The sequence below is a fragment of the Silurus meridionalis genome, chromosome 2 (assembly GCF_014805685.1).
Source record: "Silurus meridionalis isolate SWU-2019-XX chromosome 2, ASM1480568v1, whole genome shotgun sequence".
NCBI classification, from domain to species: domain Eukaryota; kingdom Metazoa; phylum Chordata; class Actinopteri; order Siluriformes; family Siluridae; genus Silurus; species Silurus meridionalis.
In genome coordinates, this window is record NC_060885.1 from 14,581,575 (window position 1) to 14,595,259 (window position 13,685).

General features: G+C 33.6%; 1 protein-coding gene across 2 annotated transcripts; it reads left to right on the plus strand.

The window, feature by feature from the left end:
* The first annotated feature begins 265 nt into the window (after positions 1 to 265).
* On the plus strand, positions 266 to 8,302 carry si:dkey-51a16.9 (RING finger protein 122). Of its 2 annotated transcripts, none has more exons than XM_046874523.1 (6): positions 266 to 1,273; positions 5,919 to 6,069; positions 6,309 to 6,351; positions 6,577 to 6,618; positions 6,841 to 6,923; positions 7,382 to 8,302. In XM_046874523.1, the coding sequence occupies exons 1-6, from the start codon at positions 1,249 to 1,251 to the stop codon at positions 7,500 to 7,502; spliced, it is 465 nt and encodes a 154-aa protein (XP_046730479.1). In that variant the 5' UTR covers positions 266 to 1,248; the 3' UTR covers positions 7,503 to 8,302. The 2 variants fall into 2 exon arrangements, with proteins under 2 accessions (XP_046730479.1, XP_046730473.1); XM_046874517.1 differs by having other exon boundaries at positions 266 to 495.
* Positions 8,303 to 13,685: the final 5,383 nt, after the last annotated feature.

Below are 13,685 nucleotides of genomic sequence, written 5' to 3' on the forward strand. Positions count from 1 at the left end.
CACAGTGTGCTCAAACTCGGTTTATTTTTCTGTGTAGGTCACCAGAGGAGCTAAACGACTCCCATTCCTTTCACAACCTTGCAGAACGCAGCAGCCTGGCCGCTGTCACCTCCTAATAGCCCGCAGCTGCAGAGGGCAGGAGGCTGAGAGAGCATGAGTCAGAGACAGAGGGAGAGAGAGAGAGAGAGAGAGAGAGAGAGAAGGAGGGGGTGGGTGAAAGGAGAGCTGTGATGCAGTCGTCAAATCACATGAGCAGAGATCTGTTTACAAACTGAACAGGCAAGAAGTGCTCGACACCATTATGAGCACCTAGAGCTGGAAGAGAGGATCAGGAAAACACTGGACCTGAGGGAGCACACACATACAAGGTGGACCCCATTTCCTCCAACTGTCATTTTCTTTCTGCTCCTCTTTTCTTGTATGAAGGGGAGAGAGCAAGACAGATGGTGAAGAGGGGTGCGAGTCATCACCAGCACAAAGCCACTTTCGAAGCAGGTAAATTCATGCAGGAATTCAGCCTGACTACATCTTCTTCTTTGTGATCAAGACAGAAAGACTGTCTTTGGGAAAAAGGACAAGAAAACCAGGTGGAGCGTGAGAAAGGTGGGAGAAGGCAACACATGGACAAATGAATCTTTTGACACTGTGAAGGTAGAGCAAAGTAGTGCCATAAGTTTATGCCTTGTATATGTGCTCAGCCAGAAGAACACAGAACACTTGGTTTTATTGTATTTGAAATGGCAAGAACTATAAGAAAGCCAATTATGAACAACACACTTCATACTACAATCTAACCTGTCTTAAAAATCGAGCTACAAAAGGACTGTTTAATGTTCCAGAAACTGAAGTTTGGTTTCAGAGCAAGACTTTATTAAACTCAAAACCATACTATGTATTAAGTATCATGTTGCATGTTTTTAAAGAAAAGACAAAGTGAACATTTAAATCTCTGTTCCAAATCTGAACTGGAAAAGTCTGTTACTTGCCTTCAACCAAGAAAACAAGCTCATCCTGCCTCCATGCAAATGGACACGGGAATGTGGTGGGTGCTCATAATATGTTAACCAGAGACAGTGAGGATTTCATGAGCTGTAGCTTTGTTGTGGGAGTTTCAGCAAACCAGAGTCCAGATTCTTTATTCGATTTTTGAAAGGGAATAAAGCTAACTCTCTGGCTCATTTTAACACTGTCTCTTTGGAACCTATTATCGATTAGCTGGATCGACTGAAATATTCTGGCATCTGGTTCATGAACCTACTCCAATGGTATTACAGTAAGTATGAATCATAACAACCCCCTCATATAACACATCCTGTGATTTAATTTTTTGTGTAAGGTGCTAGCCAAAACGTGTTATTAACAGCTTCTCCAAACATGTGCTTGCTGTCAATGATTAACTAACATTCTCTTATACGTTTAAAAGTAAAAGCTGTTTCAAGTTTATTACCTGAACTTGTGCACAGACGGCAGACAGACTTATTTTTCCTGTCACTTCTCTTTTTCAATTGAATAAATGTTGTTTGGCAGCCTATGACCTCTGATGTTAGCCACCATTGTTTCTCAAATGGTGATTCCTGCTCAGGTTGGTGAGTCTCAAAATTACATAGCATGCATTGAAATTGCCTCATGTGCCCCCCCCCCAATTAAACAGAGCAGATGGTTGCTTCATGGTGGAGGGGGGTTGTGTCTGCAGCCACTTGTGTTTGCTTTTGTTTATGCACAATTGCCCAAGCTTTACCAAGCTCTGCCAACTGGCCCACCTTTATCTACATTTTTCTTTTTTTTTTATCTTTCTGGCTACATTTTACCCAACCCTTTGTTGTTTATTCTTTGTTCGTTAAGAAATCTCTAATCTGTCTCACTCGGTTTTTTGTTCCTTTTTTTGTAGTTTAAGTGCAATGAATTTTGCTATGAAATTAGGATATGCTGTACAATTAGTGAGGTGCTCTTTTGTCAACAGCTCTTTTCATTGTGAATAGGGTGAAAGTGTATGTGTAAAGTGTTGCTTTATAAATAATTTGTAAATGAATTATTAAACTGGTGCACAATTTTGCTAGAAAATCCATTAGTAATATTGCAGCTCTGTAAGCCTGGTAATATTGAGGGTACTGATGGTCTTTGTTCTTCCTTCTGTTAAAGTATTTTGAACATTATCAATCGCTTCACATCGTCAGGTTTCAAGTAGTCCTAGCCTGAGCTTACTAAATTTAAAAACTAGAGGAAGCTCAACTTTTAATGAGTTCCGTCTTAGCATATTGCTGTCCCTATCAAACCTTCTCCAGTGTGCGTTCCTAGAGAGAATACATTGTGTGTAGAAGTCAGTAAGTAAGAATCTTTGAATGTAACATAAACCATGCACTCTTCATGAACGTACAATAGGATATGTTGCATTGCTAATGCTCATTGTTTGACGAACAAAGGCAGTGCCTCTGCTTTGTCTTTTACAGTCCATTTAGTAGTTAATGTGAAACAGTTTCTAACACAGATTGTACAGTAGGAGTCAAGCAGTCAAGAGAGTGAGGATGTCATTCTGCCTGAATCCTTTATGTCTTCCCACAGTGGAGGATTTCTATTCTGTCTTTGTCCCACCCACATACAGTATGCGTGAGAGATGGCCAGGGCTGAGGTTGTCTTTTGCTATAGTCATGTTTGTAATTGTACAGTGAAAATTAACAAATTACTTAAATAAATACGTTAAAATAAATTAGAAGATGTCATCGGCATCTATGACTAATATCTTTAGTGATGAATTGACCATTTTTACAGTAAAAAAATACAGTACACATTACTTTCTTTTTTTTTAATACAAAGTTTGTGGTTTGCTAAATCCTTTCCATGCCAGCTATAATAAAGGCTCAGGGTTACAGTATTATTTATCTATTCTTGCCCACTGTCTACAAGCCTCATACAGGTTATAATGTACCTAGTGTGAACATAAGCTACACAGTGATGTTGGGATCACAGAAATATTATATACCAGTATGTCTATATATTCATGACACTATATATATATATATATATATATATATATATTAGGGCTGTCAATCGATTAAAATATTTAATCATGATTAACAGCATGATTGTCATCAGTTAACTCGTGATTAATCGCAACTTAATCGCACATTTTTATCTGTTCTAAATGTACCTTAAATTCATTATTTTTACTGTTTTAAATTACGTAAATCATCAGGACACCAAATAGAACTGTTACTATGTTTCCACACGGACGGTTGTAATTGCCAGATGTGTGCAGCTGATTTGAGACTTGGCACATCAATATACACAAATGTTTAGTCAAGGTTTTACTCTTTTACGCTCTTTTATATTTATTTATTTATATATGGGGAAAAATTATCAAACGAAATGTACTCATTTATCACACATTACTAAACATAATACGTGTATATATATATATATATATATATATATATATATATATATATATATATATATATATATATATATATATATATATATATATATATATATATATATATATATATATATATATATATATATATATATATATATATATATATATATATATATATATATATATATATATATATATTAGGGCTGTCAATCGATTAAAATATTTAATCATGATTAACAGCATGATTGTCATCAGTTAACTCGTGATTAATCGCAACTTAATCACACATTTTTATCTGTTCTAAATGTACCTTAAATTCATTATTTTTACTGTTTTAAATTACGTAAATCATCAGGACACCAAATAGAACTGTTACTATGTTTCCACACGGACGGTTGTAATTGCCAGATGTGTGCAGCTGATTTGAGACTTGGCACATCAATATACACAAATGTTTAGTCAAGGTTTTACTCTTTTACGCTCTTTTATATTTATTTATTTATATATGGGGAAAAATTATCAAACGAAATGTACTCATTTATCACACATTACTAAACATAATACGTGTATATATATATATATATATATATATATATATATATATATATATATATATATATATATATATATATATATATATATATATATATATATATATATATATATATATATATATATATATATATATATATATATATATATATATATATATATATATATATATATATATATATATTAGGGCTGTCAATCGATTAAAATATTTAATCATGATTAACAGCATGATTGTCATCAGTTAACTCGTGATTAATCGCAACTTAATCACACATTTTTATCTGTTCTAAATGTACCTTAAATTCATTATTTTTACTGTTTTAAATTACGTAAATCATCAGGACACCAAATAGAACTGTTACTATGTTTCCACACGGACGGTTGTAATTGCCAGATGTGTGCAGCTGATTTGAGACTTGGCACATCAATATACACAAATGTTTAGTCAAGGTTTTACTCTTTTACGCTCTTTTATATTTATTTATTTATATATGGGGAAAAAATTATCAAACGAAATGTACTCATTTATCACACATTACTAAAAATAATATACGTGTATATATATATATATATATATATATATATATATATATATATATATATATATATATATATATATATATATATATATATATATATATATATATATATATATATATATATATATATATATTCATTTATTTACACAACTTACTTTAATATAATGTACTTACTGTATTTAATATTTAACAAAGAGCAGCAAATTGTATTCTGCCCAAACAGGTTTGACCACAACCGCAACTGGTTGTTTCCCAAACAGGTTTTTTACACTTTGTGCCAGATTCTCCTGATATGTATTATAAAGTTGTGACTATAACTATGGGTCATCTGGAAGGCCATTTAATGCTGTCTGTTTAACAAAAATATATGGTGTAAAAACTGTTTCACGACTGAGCTGTGGTCCCAAGATTCACTAATTAAGTAATTATTAATTATGTATTTATTTATTACAGCACATCTCCATGTAATGAGCAAACAGCTATGATTGAAGCAGGCTTAGTATCAGAATTAGACATTAAACTAATTTCCACTGTATATTCTTCTTAGAAGATATTTGACTTGGTAATTACATATATATATGATGAGTATATACACATTTGTATAGTGTGTGCAATAATAATATCTACAATAATAGCAGTATGCATAGAATAAACCCCTGATTTACAATAAATCCTCTATAAATCCAATGCAATATAATTGTGTAAATTATTTTGCTTGCAAAATAATTAGAGAACCCATGAAATAGACAGTTCTGTATAAACCAGTATGTGTAAAGTATGCATAGTTAATCATTATCTTAGAAAGTAAAAAATGGTTTGTCTACCAAAAGGGTCTGAAAAAACATTTATACTTTTACAGAGCTACAATTTTCTTTATTTGTTGCTGCCAGTGGTCTGCCAGACTAATCATAAACACACCACTGTTCTTTAGTGCAAGTGTATGTATTACAGTGAAAAGTTCATGCAACTTACTGAAGTGCATTGGTGAGTTACAGTGTTACAGTGATATGAGAAACACAAGGTTCCACAGTTTATACAATATGCATGTTGTGGCCATCGTGAACTGTATACATGAGAGCTTCTGTGATGTGAGTGGACAGCCAAAGGTCTTGTAAAGGCAAATCCATGAGCCAAAAAGGATGTAAAAGCTGATAAACAAATAGTAATGTATTATTTATACTCACAGTAAAACTGGGATACAGTAGGAAGTTCCAATAAAATTAAAAATTCTTTAAAACCTAGTCAGGATCAGTTCAAGTGCCACCTGAGGTATAAGGGAGAACCTTGAAATTATTAAGATAAGAACACAGAGTGTGTACCTGCTAAAGTTTATTAAATTATTATATTTATTTATTATATTTATTAAAAACTAGCCTATATTGTGGGTTTACATGAATCCTAAGCTAGCTACCATTCTTTAGCTACAACTCAAATGTGTGTTTGTGACCTTACAGGGTGTTCGTGTGATGAAAGCTTACGCCTTGTAGACTGCAAAATGACCTCAGATGTCACATACCCTCTCCCCCTGAATGTCTATATCATCATTCTTGGCATTGGCCTCTTCATCTTTATGCTGAGCCTTATCTTCTGTTGCTATCTGTTCAGGTAATCCTGTTGCATTTAGTATAGGCTAAAGCAGTCCTGAAACTTTCCACTTCAAGAATATTGTTTCTTGGCAGACTTCAGTATAGATAAAAAAAAACATTGCTTGCTTGTGTGTTACAGCAAGTATTTAATCTCGGTGTGTGTACTGGCATTTTATTCAAGTGTAGAAAATGGCTCTGAATTTTTAAACCTTGTGTTGTAATGGAAAAAATGTGAAAACATACTGTATTTCTTCACAGCCTGAGACGACAGGTCACACAGGAGCAGTTCGGATACAATGAGGTACTACCTACCTACCTACCTACCTATCTATCTATCTATCTATCTATCTATCTATCTATCTATCTATCTATCTATCTATCTATCTATCTATCTATCTATCTATCTATTTATCTATCTATCTATCTATCTATCTATCTATCTATCTATCTAGTCTGTCTGTCTGTCTGTCTGTGGCTGGCTGGCTGGCTGGCTGGCAAGAATAATTAGTTTTTTTTCTCTTCATAGGTTATTCTGAAGGGCTCAGAGAAGAAGCTAAGCCTTATTGGTGTAAGTAAACACATAAAAACACACATAGTAAACAGACACAATCATAAAAAATATTGACAGATGTTCAGACAGAAACCTCACCTAAGCTTAGCAATTATGCAAAACTAAGATGAAGCAATTTGCAACAAAGGTTGTTTTTTTATTCTTTGTGTGTGTGTGTGTGTGTGTGTGTGTGTGTGTGTGTGTGTGTGTGTGTGTGTGTGTGTCTGTCTCACCCTGCAGCAGACCTGTGCTGTTTGTCTAGAGGAGTTTAAGAGCAGGGAGGAGCTTGGTGTTTGCCCCTGCTCACATGCTTTCCATAAGAAGTAAGAAAATTTCTCATGCTGCTGCACCAAGCAAGACCTTTCACATATCTCTCACATCATACAACTCTAAGTTTTGTCTGCAGCTTTAGTTATTCTGGTTCTGTTTTTAATAGTTCAGTTAGAGTGCATACAGATCGATATATGAAAAGGAAAATCTATAAATCTGTTGTTATATTTCAGGTGCTGATACTGGCCTGCACTATACCTGTCTCATCATAACCCTGCTAAACATTATGAAAGATTAGGCCTGAAATTTGAAATCAATTGAAAAAACAGAACTTGAATGTCATAAACATAGTTTGCCTTGTAATGATTATCTTACTAAATGACAGAAATATGACATCTCTCTCTCTCTCTCTCTCTCTCTCTCTCTCTCTCTCTCTCTCTCTCTCTCTATCTATCTATCTCTCTCTCACTCCCTGGCTCCCAATCTCTTGTTCTCCTTTTCTCTCCACCAGGTGTTTGGTAAAGTGGCTGGAAATCCGAAGTGTCTGCCCCATGTGCAATAAACCTATCTGCAGGCTCCATCCTGACCCTCTGCAGGGGGCTGAGGGTCTACAGAACCCAATGCAGGTGTGACAGAAGAGGCATGGTGTCAGGAAAAGAAAGATAGAAGAACCTTTCGTCATGTTGAACGTCTTCAGCTGTAATCAAGCACAATGCTAAAAAAAAAAAAAACAGTGTCACATGATATCATGTAGCCAATTACAATATCTACCAACTTTCTTTCTACCACTTCAAAAAAAGTGTTTAACGAGGACTTTTGACTCAAGGATGTCTTAAAAGTCTGAAAACATTTAGCCATGCAGCTAGCCTTAATAAAATTAAGGCTATAAGGATGGGTGAAGAGAGCAGGGTTTGAATTTTAATTAAGCTGCACAATACAATGATGCATTGAGAAGACATAGCTTAATACACAACACTGTTCACAACACTGCCCATGGCAGAGGACACTATATTATCACTAATAAGAAATCATTATATGAACAAATTTGTGAAAAGCAAGTATTTTGGTGTCCCAATCCTGGCCCAGTTGGAAATCATTTTATAATATTTTCATATATTCATATATATAATCTTCAGTAACCTCATCCTTAGCAGGGTCATGAGAGATCCGGAGTCTATTCTAGGAACACTAGCTGTGAGGCTCAAATACACCTTGGATGGGTTGCGTAGTCAATCATAGTACAGAGAAACCAAACGTTACCAGATTCACTTACAACATTTTGATCTCGCCAAAATGTGTCTGTGAAATAAAATAGTGGATTCAGGACCAGGTTTGGGTGAACTGGTGTTTTCAGGCAGTTTTTAAGTTATTTAGAAGTAGCTATTTTATATTGAATGCATTCCTTAATAAAGTGTAAAATTTCAGTAATGGATCATGATGTTATTTGTATTTTTTTCATAAAGCATGGATTTATCATGAAAAAAAGGAAATACTAGTGTTTGTGTGTGATTCGATTTGGATTATTATGATGTCATATATTATCTGACTCCCATTAATTTTATAATAAAAGCAGAATTAAGGTCTTTTACGTAAGGCTGAATTACAAATGCAATAAAAATCCCTTTTTCATGGCCAAATTCAACAAATTCCTGTGGTGATTTCTTTGCTACATTGTATGGCAATTCTTGTTGTTTTGTGTTAATGGGTGAGCCATTTGACTTATCAACAGGACATTCCATACCGTTTATTTTAGCAAGGTCTCTGTAAGATTCCCTCAAAGATGGTCTTCCTGACTAAATGTTGTTATCTTCTCTTCACAATGAGTGACAGTGAGAGAGAGAGAGAGAGAGAGAGAGAGAGAGAGAGAAAATCTCACTATGAGCTGCACCCCACAAACAGAACAGAGCTGCCAGGGTCATTATGTGTGGATCATTGTGCAACATAGTGCATTGTGAACATACACACTGCTCTCAACAAGCACTGTGAAAAAGCAGACACACTCTTCTCTTACAAACCCAGACAATGACTGGTGAATATAACAGTCACCTATTCAGCAAAGTTAATAGGCACCAAACAAAATAATATCGGTAGCAGGGAAATTGACGACGAGTCAGATACAAACTATAAATTTTTCACAGTGTTTTAGATTCATTTGTGCAAATATTTTAAAATGTTTTTTTATTTTTTTATTTTTATTTTTTATTTTTTTACAAAATACAGATTGGTGACTAATCTGTAAAATGTGTGGTATTGCTGCCATGGTTATGGTCCACTAGTTTACTTTGGGGAAAGATTCAATGCAAATCAATTCAAAGTTATTGTGACTGATTATCTTTATCCTAGTAATACTTCAATCCTGATGGCAGTGGTCACTCACAGGATTTGATAAATAAATTTGAACATCAATGGATCATTTTGGAATGATGAGTTACATGGTGTTCTCTACCACAATCAACAAAATGCCATCTGAGGGAGATCTTGTTGAAGAACAGGCTTCATCTATATCACAGTTCAAAAGACTTATAGAAGCTGTTGTGAGTGTTTGTGGGTGGTCAGCACCTTACTAAGATGCTTTATTCTGTTTGTTTCCAATCTTTCGGAAATAACATTTAAATCCAGCATAATAACAATAATAACTTTTTTTTTCTGTTGGGTGAAATGACTATTCCTTCTTTTGGTAAACACTTAAATGCAGTATTCACAAGACTACATAAAACCTGACATAAACTTAAACATACATAAATAATAATTCTGTTAGGCATAAGCTGAATACTTATGATGTGCATAAAATCAATATCCATTACTACCCATAAATATTATAAACACATTCCAGCATGATAATGCCCCTGTACACAAAACGACATCCAGGAAGACAAGATTTGCCAAGGTTGAAGTGAAGAACTGAAGAGACATGACCTCAACCTTAATGAACTCCTTTAAGTTGAGTTAGAACTGTGGACTATGTGCCAGAACTCACTCAGCATCCACACATACACACTTAAGCGGAATGCTTAGAAAAGTGGGTGTTATAATAGAAGAAAAGCACATGTTTTAGTAGCATTTATCAGGTGTGCACATACTTTTATGATGTATGTCGTTTTTGCACACAGATATAAAGTAAGTTCTAATGATCTACTACAGTAAGTCAGTTTGTGATCATTAATGGTAAAATATCAAAGCTTATGTAATTGTAGGTTGGGAAAAGAATTTAGGGAAATTCTTTTGAACACAATAAATGATTCACTTGTTATTCTGAAAGCTTTCCACTTTAAAATGAAAGGTTATTTAACTGTACATCTAAATAGAGCAATAGTTCAGCAGACGTCATTTCTTGCCAGACTGATGTCTTTTTAATGATACAGTCATAGCCTGGGGTAAATATACTAAAGCTATGAGTCAAAATTATAGTAGATTAGAATCGTCACACGGTTAACACGCATCTGAATAGGAATATGACGCATAATAACTCAACATTAAACACAACAGCAAAATAATTTGGCTCTTGTAAACTTGTAACCGTGACTTCTTTGCAGCAGATGCAGAATGAAATCTAATTTTTTTGTGTTTCTTTCTTCTCAGAGGAAGTGAACATATGCCTGAGCTGCACAGATCTGTTAGGAGATATGACGACGCTGCTTGCTACAGCATGTTGCAGTTCATCTCAGGTTTAGAAAGTGCCAGACTGAAACTACAGCAGTAGAGATGAGACACAAAGACCACAGACAACAAGAGTTTCAAAACTGTGCTAAAATTCTGTTTACTGCATTAGTCAAACATCATTTGTTTTGCATTTGTTAGTTAGATTGTATACAACAAGTAACATTCAAATCGAAGTTTAATGTTGGATTAGCTGTGTTATTATATATAAAACAACATTTTGAAAATTAAATCCAAATTTTTTTATTTGCTTTGTTTGTAATACGCCCATAAACTAAAGAAAAAATAATATGTGCCCTCTGCTGACCAGATCCATTCCCTACAGCTCCACCCACTGACTGGGAACAACTAAATTAGAATCATGTGGGAGCCATTGAGAACACTGAGAGAAAAAAGATTGAGGATTTGTGAGTCATCTGAATAAATGTTATGGCATAAATAAAGCTATTTTACAGATAGAGTGGGTAAAAAAAACTTCTGAGGTTTCATAACTATTTGTAGCCAATCTTCCATCTAAGGTGAGAAGTAAAACCAAACCATAGCAGCTAATGTCTTCCCACTTGACAACCTGAGTCATTCCCTTTCATTTGTCTGTAACATTGACAATGTAATGTGCTAGAACATATATGTAAAATATTTCAGATAACATGGTGAGAAACGGAGAGAAGAACTTTTCAGGATTTCTTTCACTTTGGTTGTTTGCATCGGCTATTCTCCTCATTCTACACCACTTAAATCTAAAACCATGAAGGGATCATCAGCTTCTCACTGTAAGGGAGCACTTTACGTTTCCATTAAAAACCCTACAAGCAGATAAATATTTGCATAATATACTGTATTGATTTGCTTAACACTGTTTTTTTCAAAATAATTTTGCAAATTATTTGTGCTATGATGGCATTTACTGTAAAGCTTACAGGTTATAAAATATTTGAAGTACCTTTAAAAAGAGTGCATAATAACCACTAAATGTATTCAGTTTATTCCACTGTTAATGCACTAAGTACTGTAAAAGGAAATAGCAAATAGAGTTCTGTGATTTATTATTTCACCCTCAGAAAACAGTCACCCAATGAGAACGTAACTTTTTAAACAATTATTATGAAATATATCATGAACCAGAATGATCAGTAGCAAAGTGTTTTCGCTTTGACTTTTATAATCTTCAAGAAGAGTAAAGCTCATGGATTGTTTGTTGAAAGCCCATTATTAATATTTACATTTATATTTATATTAGGTGTCCTGTAGGTGGCGGATTGAAAATCTAAAACAAAACATTAAAATATACTTAAAATCCCTTGAAATATACGGGATTAGTTTGATGATCAGTGTGTTTAAAGGTGTATTTAACACATTATGGGTAATCTTAGTTAGCTCATTCTCAGCATTCCTAAATTGCTTATGTAACCTTTCTGTTAACATCTTTTATATTTACTGATTTTAATTAGCAATGTTTTATATGGTACGTTGGACCATGCTAGCCCATTCCCAGAGGATGAAATTTATTAAATGGAAATAAAAACAAACAATGCACAAGTTAGGAGAGATTGATGTCACCAAGCACTTACTAACATATTTTAATGGTTCACAGTTTGATAGTTAATCAAATTATTATTATTTTTTGTGCTGGAATGTTCTTTATGTAATGATGGGGTGTGCTTTTATAGAAAAATTAAAAAATGACAGCACAACACATGACAGAATAACCGCTTCAGCAATTAGATGGATTATTTTCACATCCCTGTGTAGAAAACATATGGCTAGAGGGGTGGAAAAATGTTGTTTAACCTGTCATGGGCTTACTGAAGTGTCACTGCATATTCCTCACAACTTCATGTATTAAGAAATTCCTTGAAATCCCAAAAAATATTCCAAAATATATTTGTTTAAAATCTTTTGTATCTAGCTTCATTTACAGTGCAGTCCTGTAGTCCAGTAGTCCAATTAGAAATAAGAGTAATAGAGTTCCTATTACACCTACTAGCCACTTTATTAGAAACTGCATGCTAATACTGTGCATTCCTTTGTGATTCTGTTCATGATTGGTATGATGACAAAATTGCTGCTGCAGATTTACACATTCATGATTAACATCTGAAATCAAATGAATTCAAAACTCGACACGCTGTTAATTGCTGTAGGAGAGGATTTTATTGAATTGTAATATTACACACACACACACACACACACACACACACACACACACACACACACACATATATATATATATATATATATATATATATATATATATATATATATATATATATATATATATATATATGACATTTTATGTGTGTAGAGTACAAATGTTTATTCTCAGTATTATTTCTGCTTAAAGGTGTAGAGGGCATCAAATCATCAAAGTCCATTTAAAAATTAGGTTAAATAATGTATTCATTATATAAGGGTGTCTAGCTCATTTTACTTTTATAATTGATTTGTCAAAGTAATGGAAAAGCATAGGTTCATTGGCTAATTAAGTGAACTAATCCTATCAGCCTAAAGGGAAAAAGGCTCAGATAGGCATGAAATTGCATTCACCTTGTGTGCCCTAATTACAGCCACCAGCACCATCTCACCATATGTTCCTTTCAGAGCTGTTTTATGGCATATATAGAAGGCAGTGATTTCATTTTAATGCATTGTATCTCTCTATGACTAATATAGATTTATATTTATAAATAGCTTAGTTAGCCAACTAAACTATTTATGTACTTTATCCTATTCTCTTGTTGCTTTTGTCAGTATTTCTGAATTTCCTGTAGGTTATATAAAAATGTGTTCATTTATTCATTACCAACAAAATAAAAAACACTGTACCTTATTTAAATGAGCAGAGAGTAGAAATTGTTCATAAATCATTTAGGCCTTTTCATTGCATTTTAGAATTAACCTTTAGAAATTATTGTATTGTTATTTATCATTCAAAATAGATATGCTTATCTACTGAAATTTAAGCAAAAATGGTTGCATCAGAAGGTAATTTGATTAACAATTTGACCAAAAAAGTAATTTTGTCCTAATAATTCTCATACTATGCGTTCTTTACAAAGCAGTCGCAGTATTAACTATTGATGTTTGTAAGTCCTTTATGCAATCTATAAGAGAAAGTCTAAATTTCCAAATCCTAAGCATATTACACAATAAATAGACCT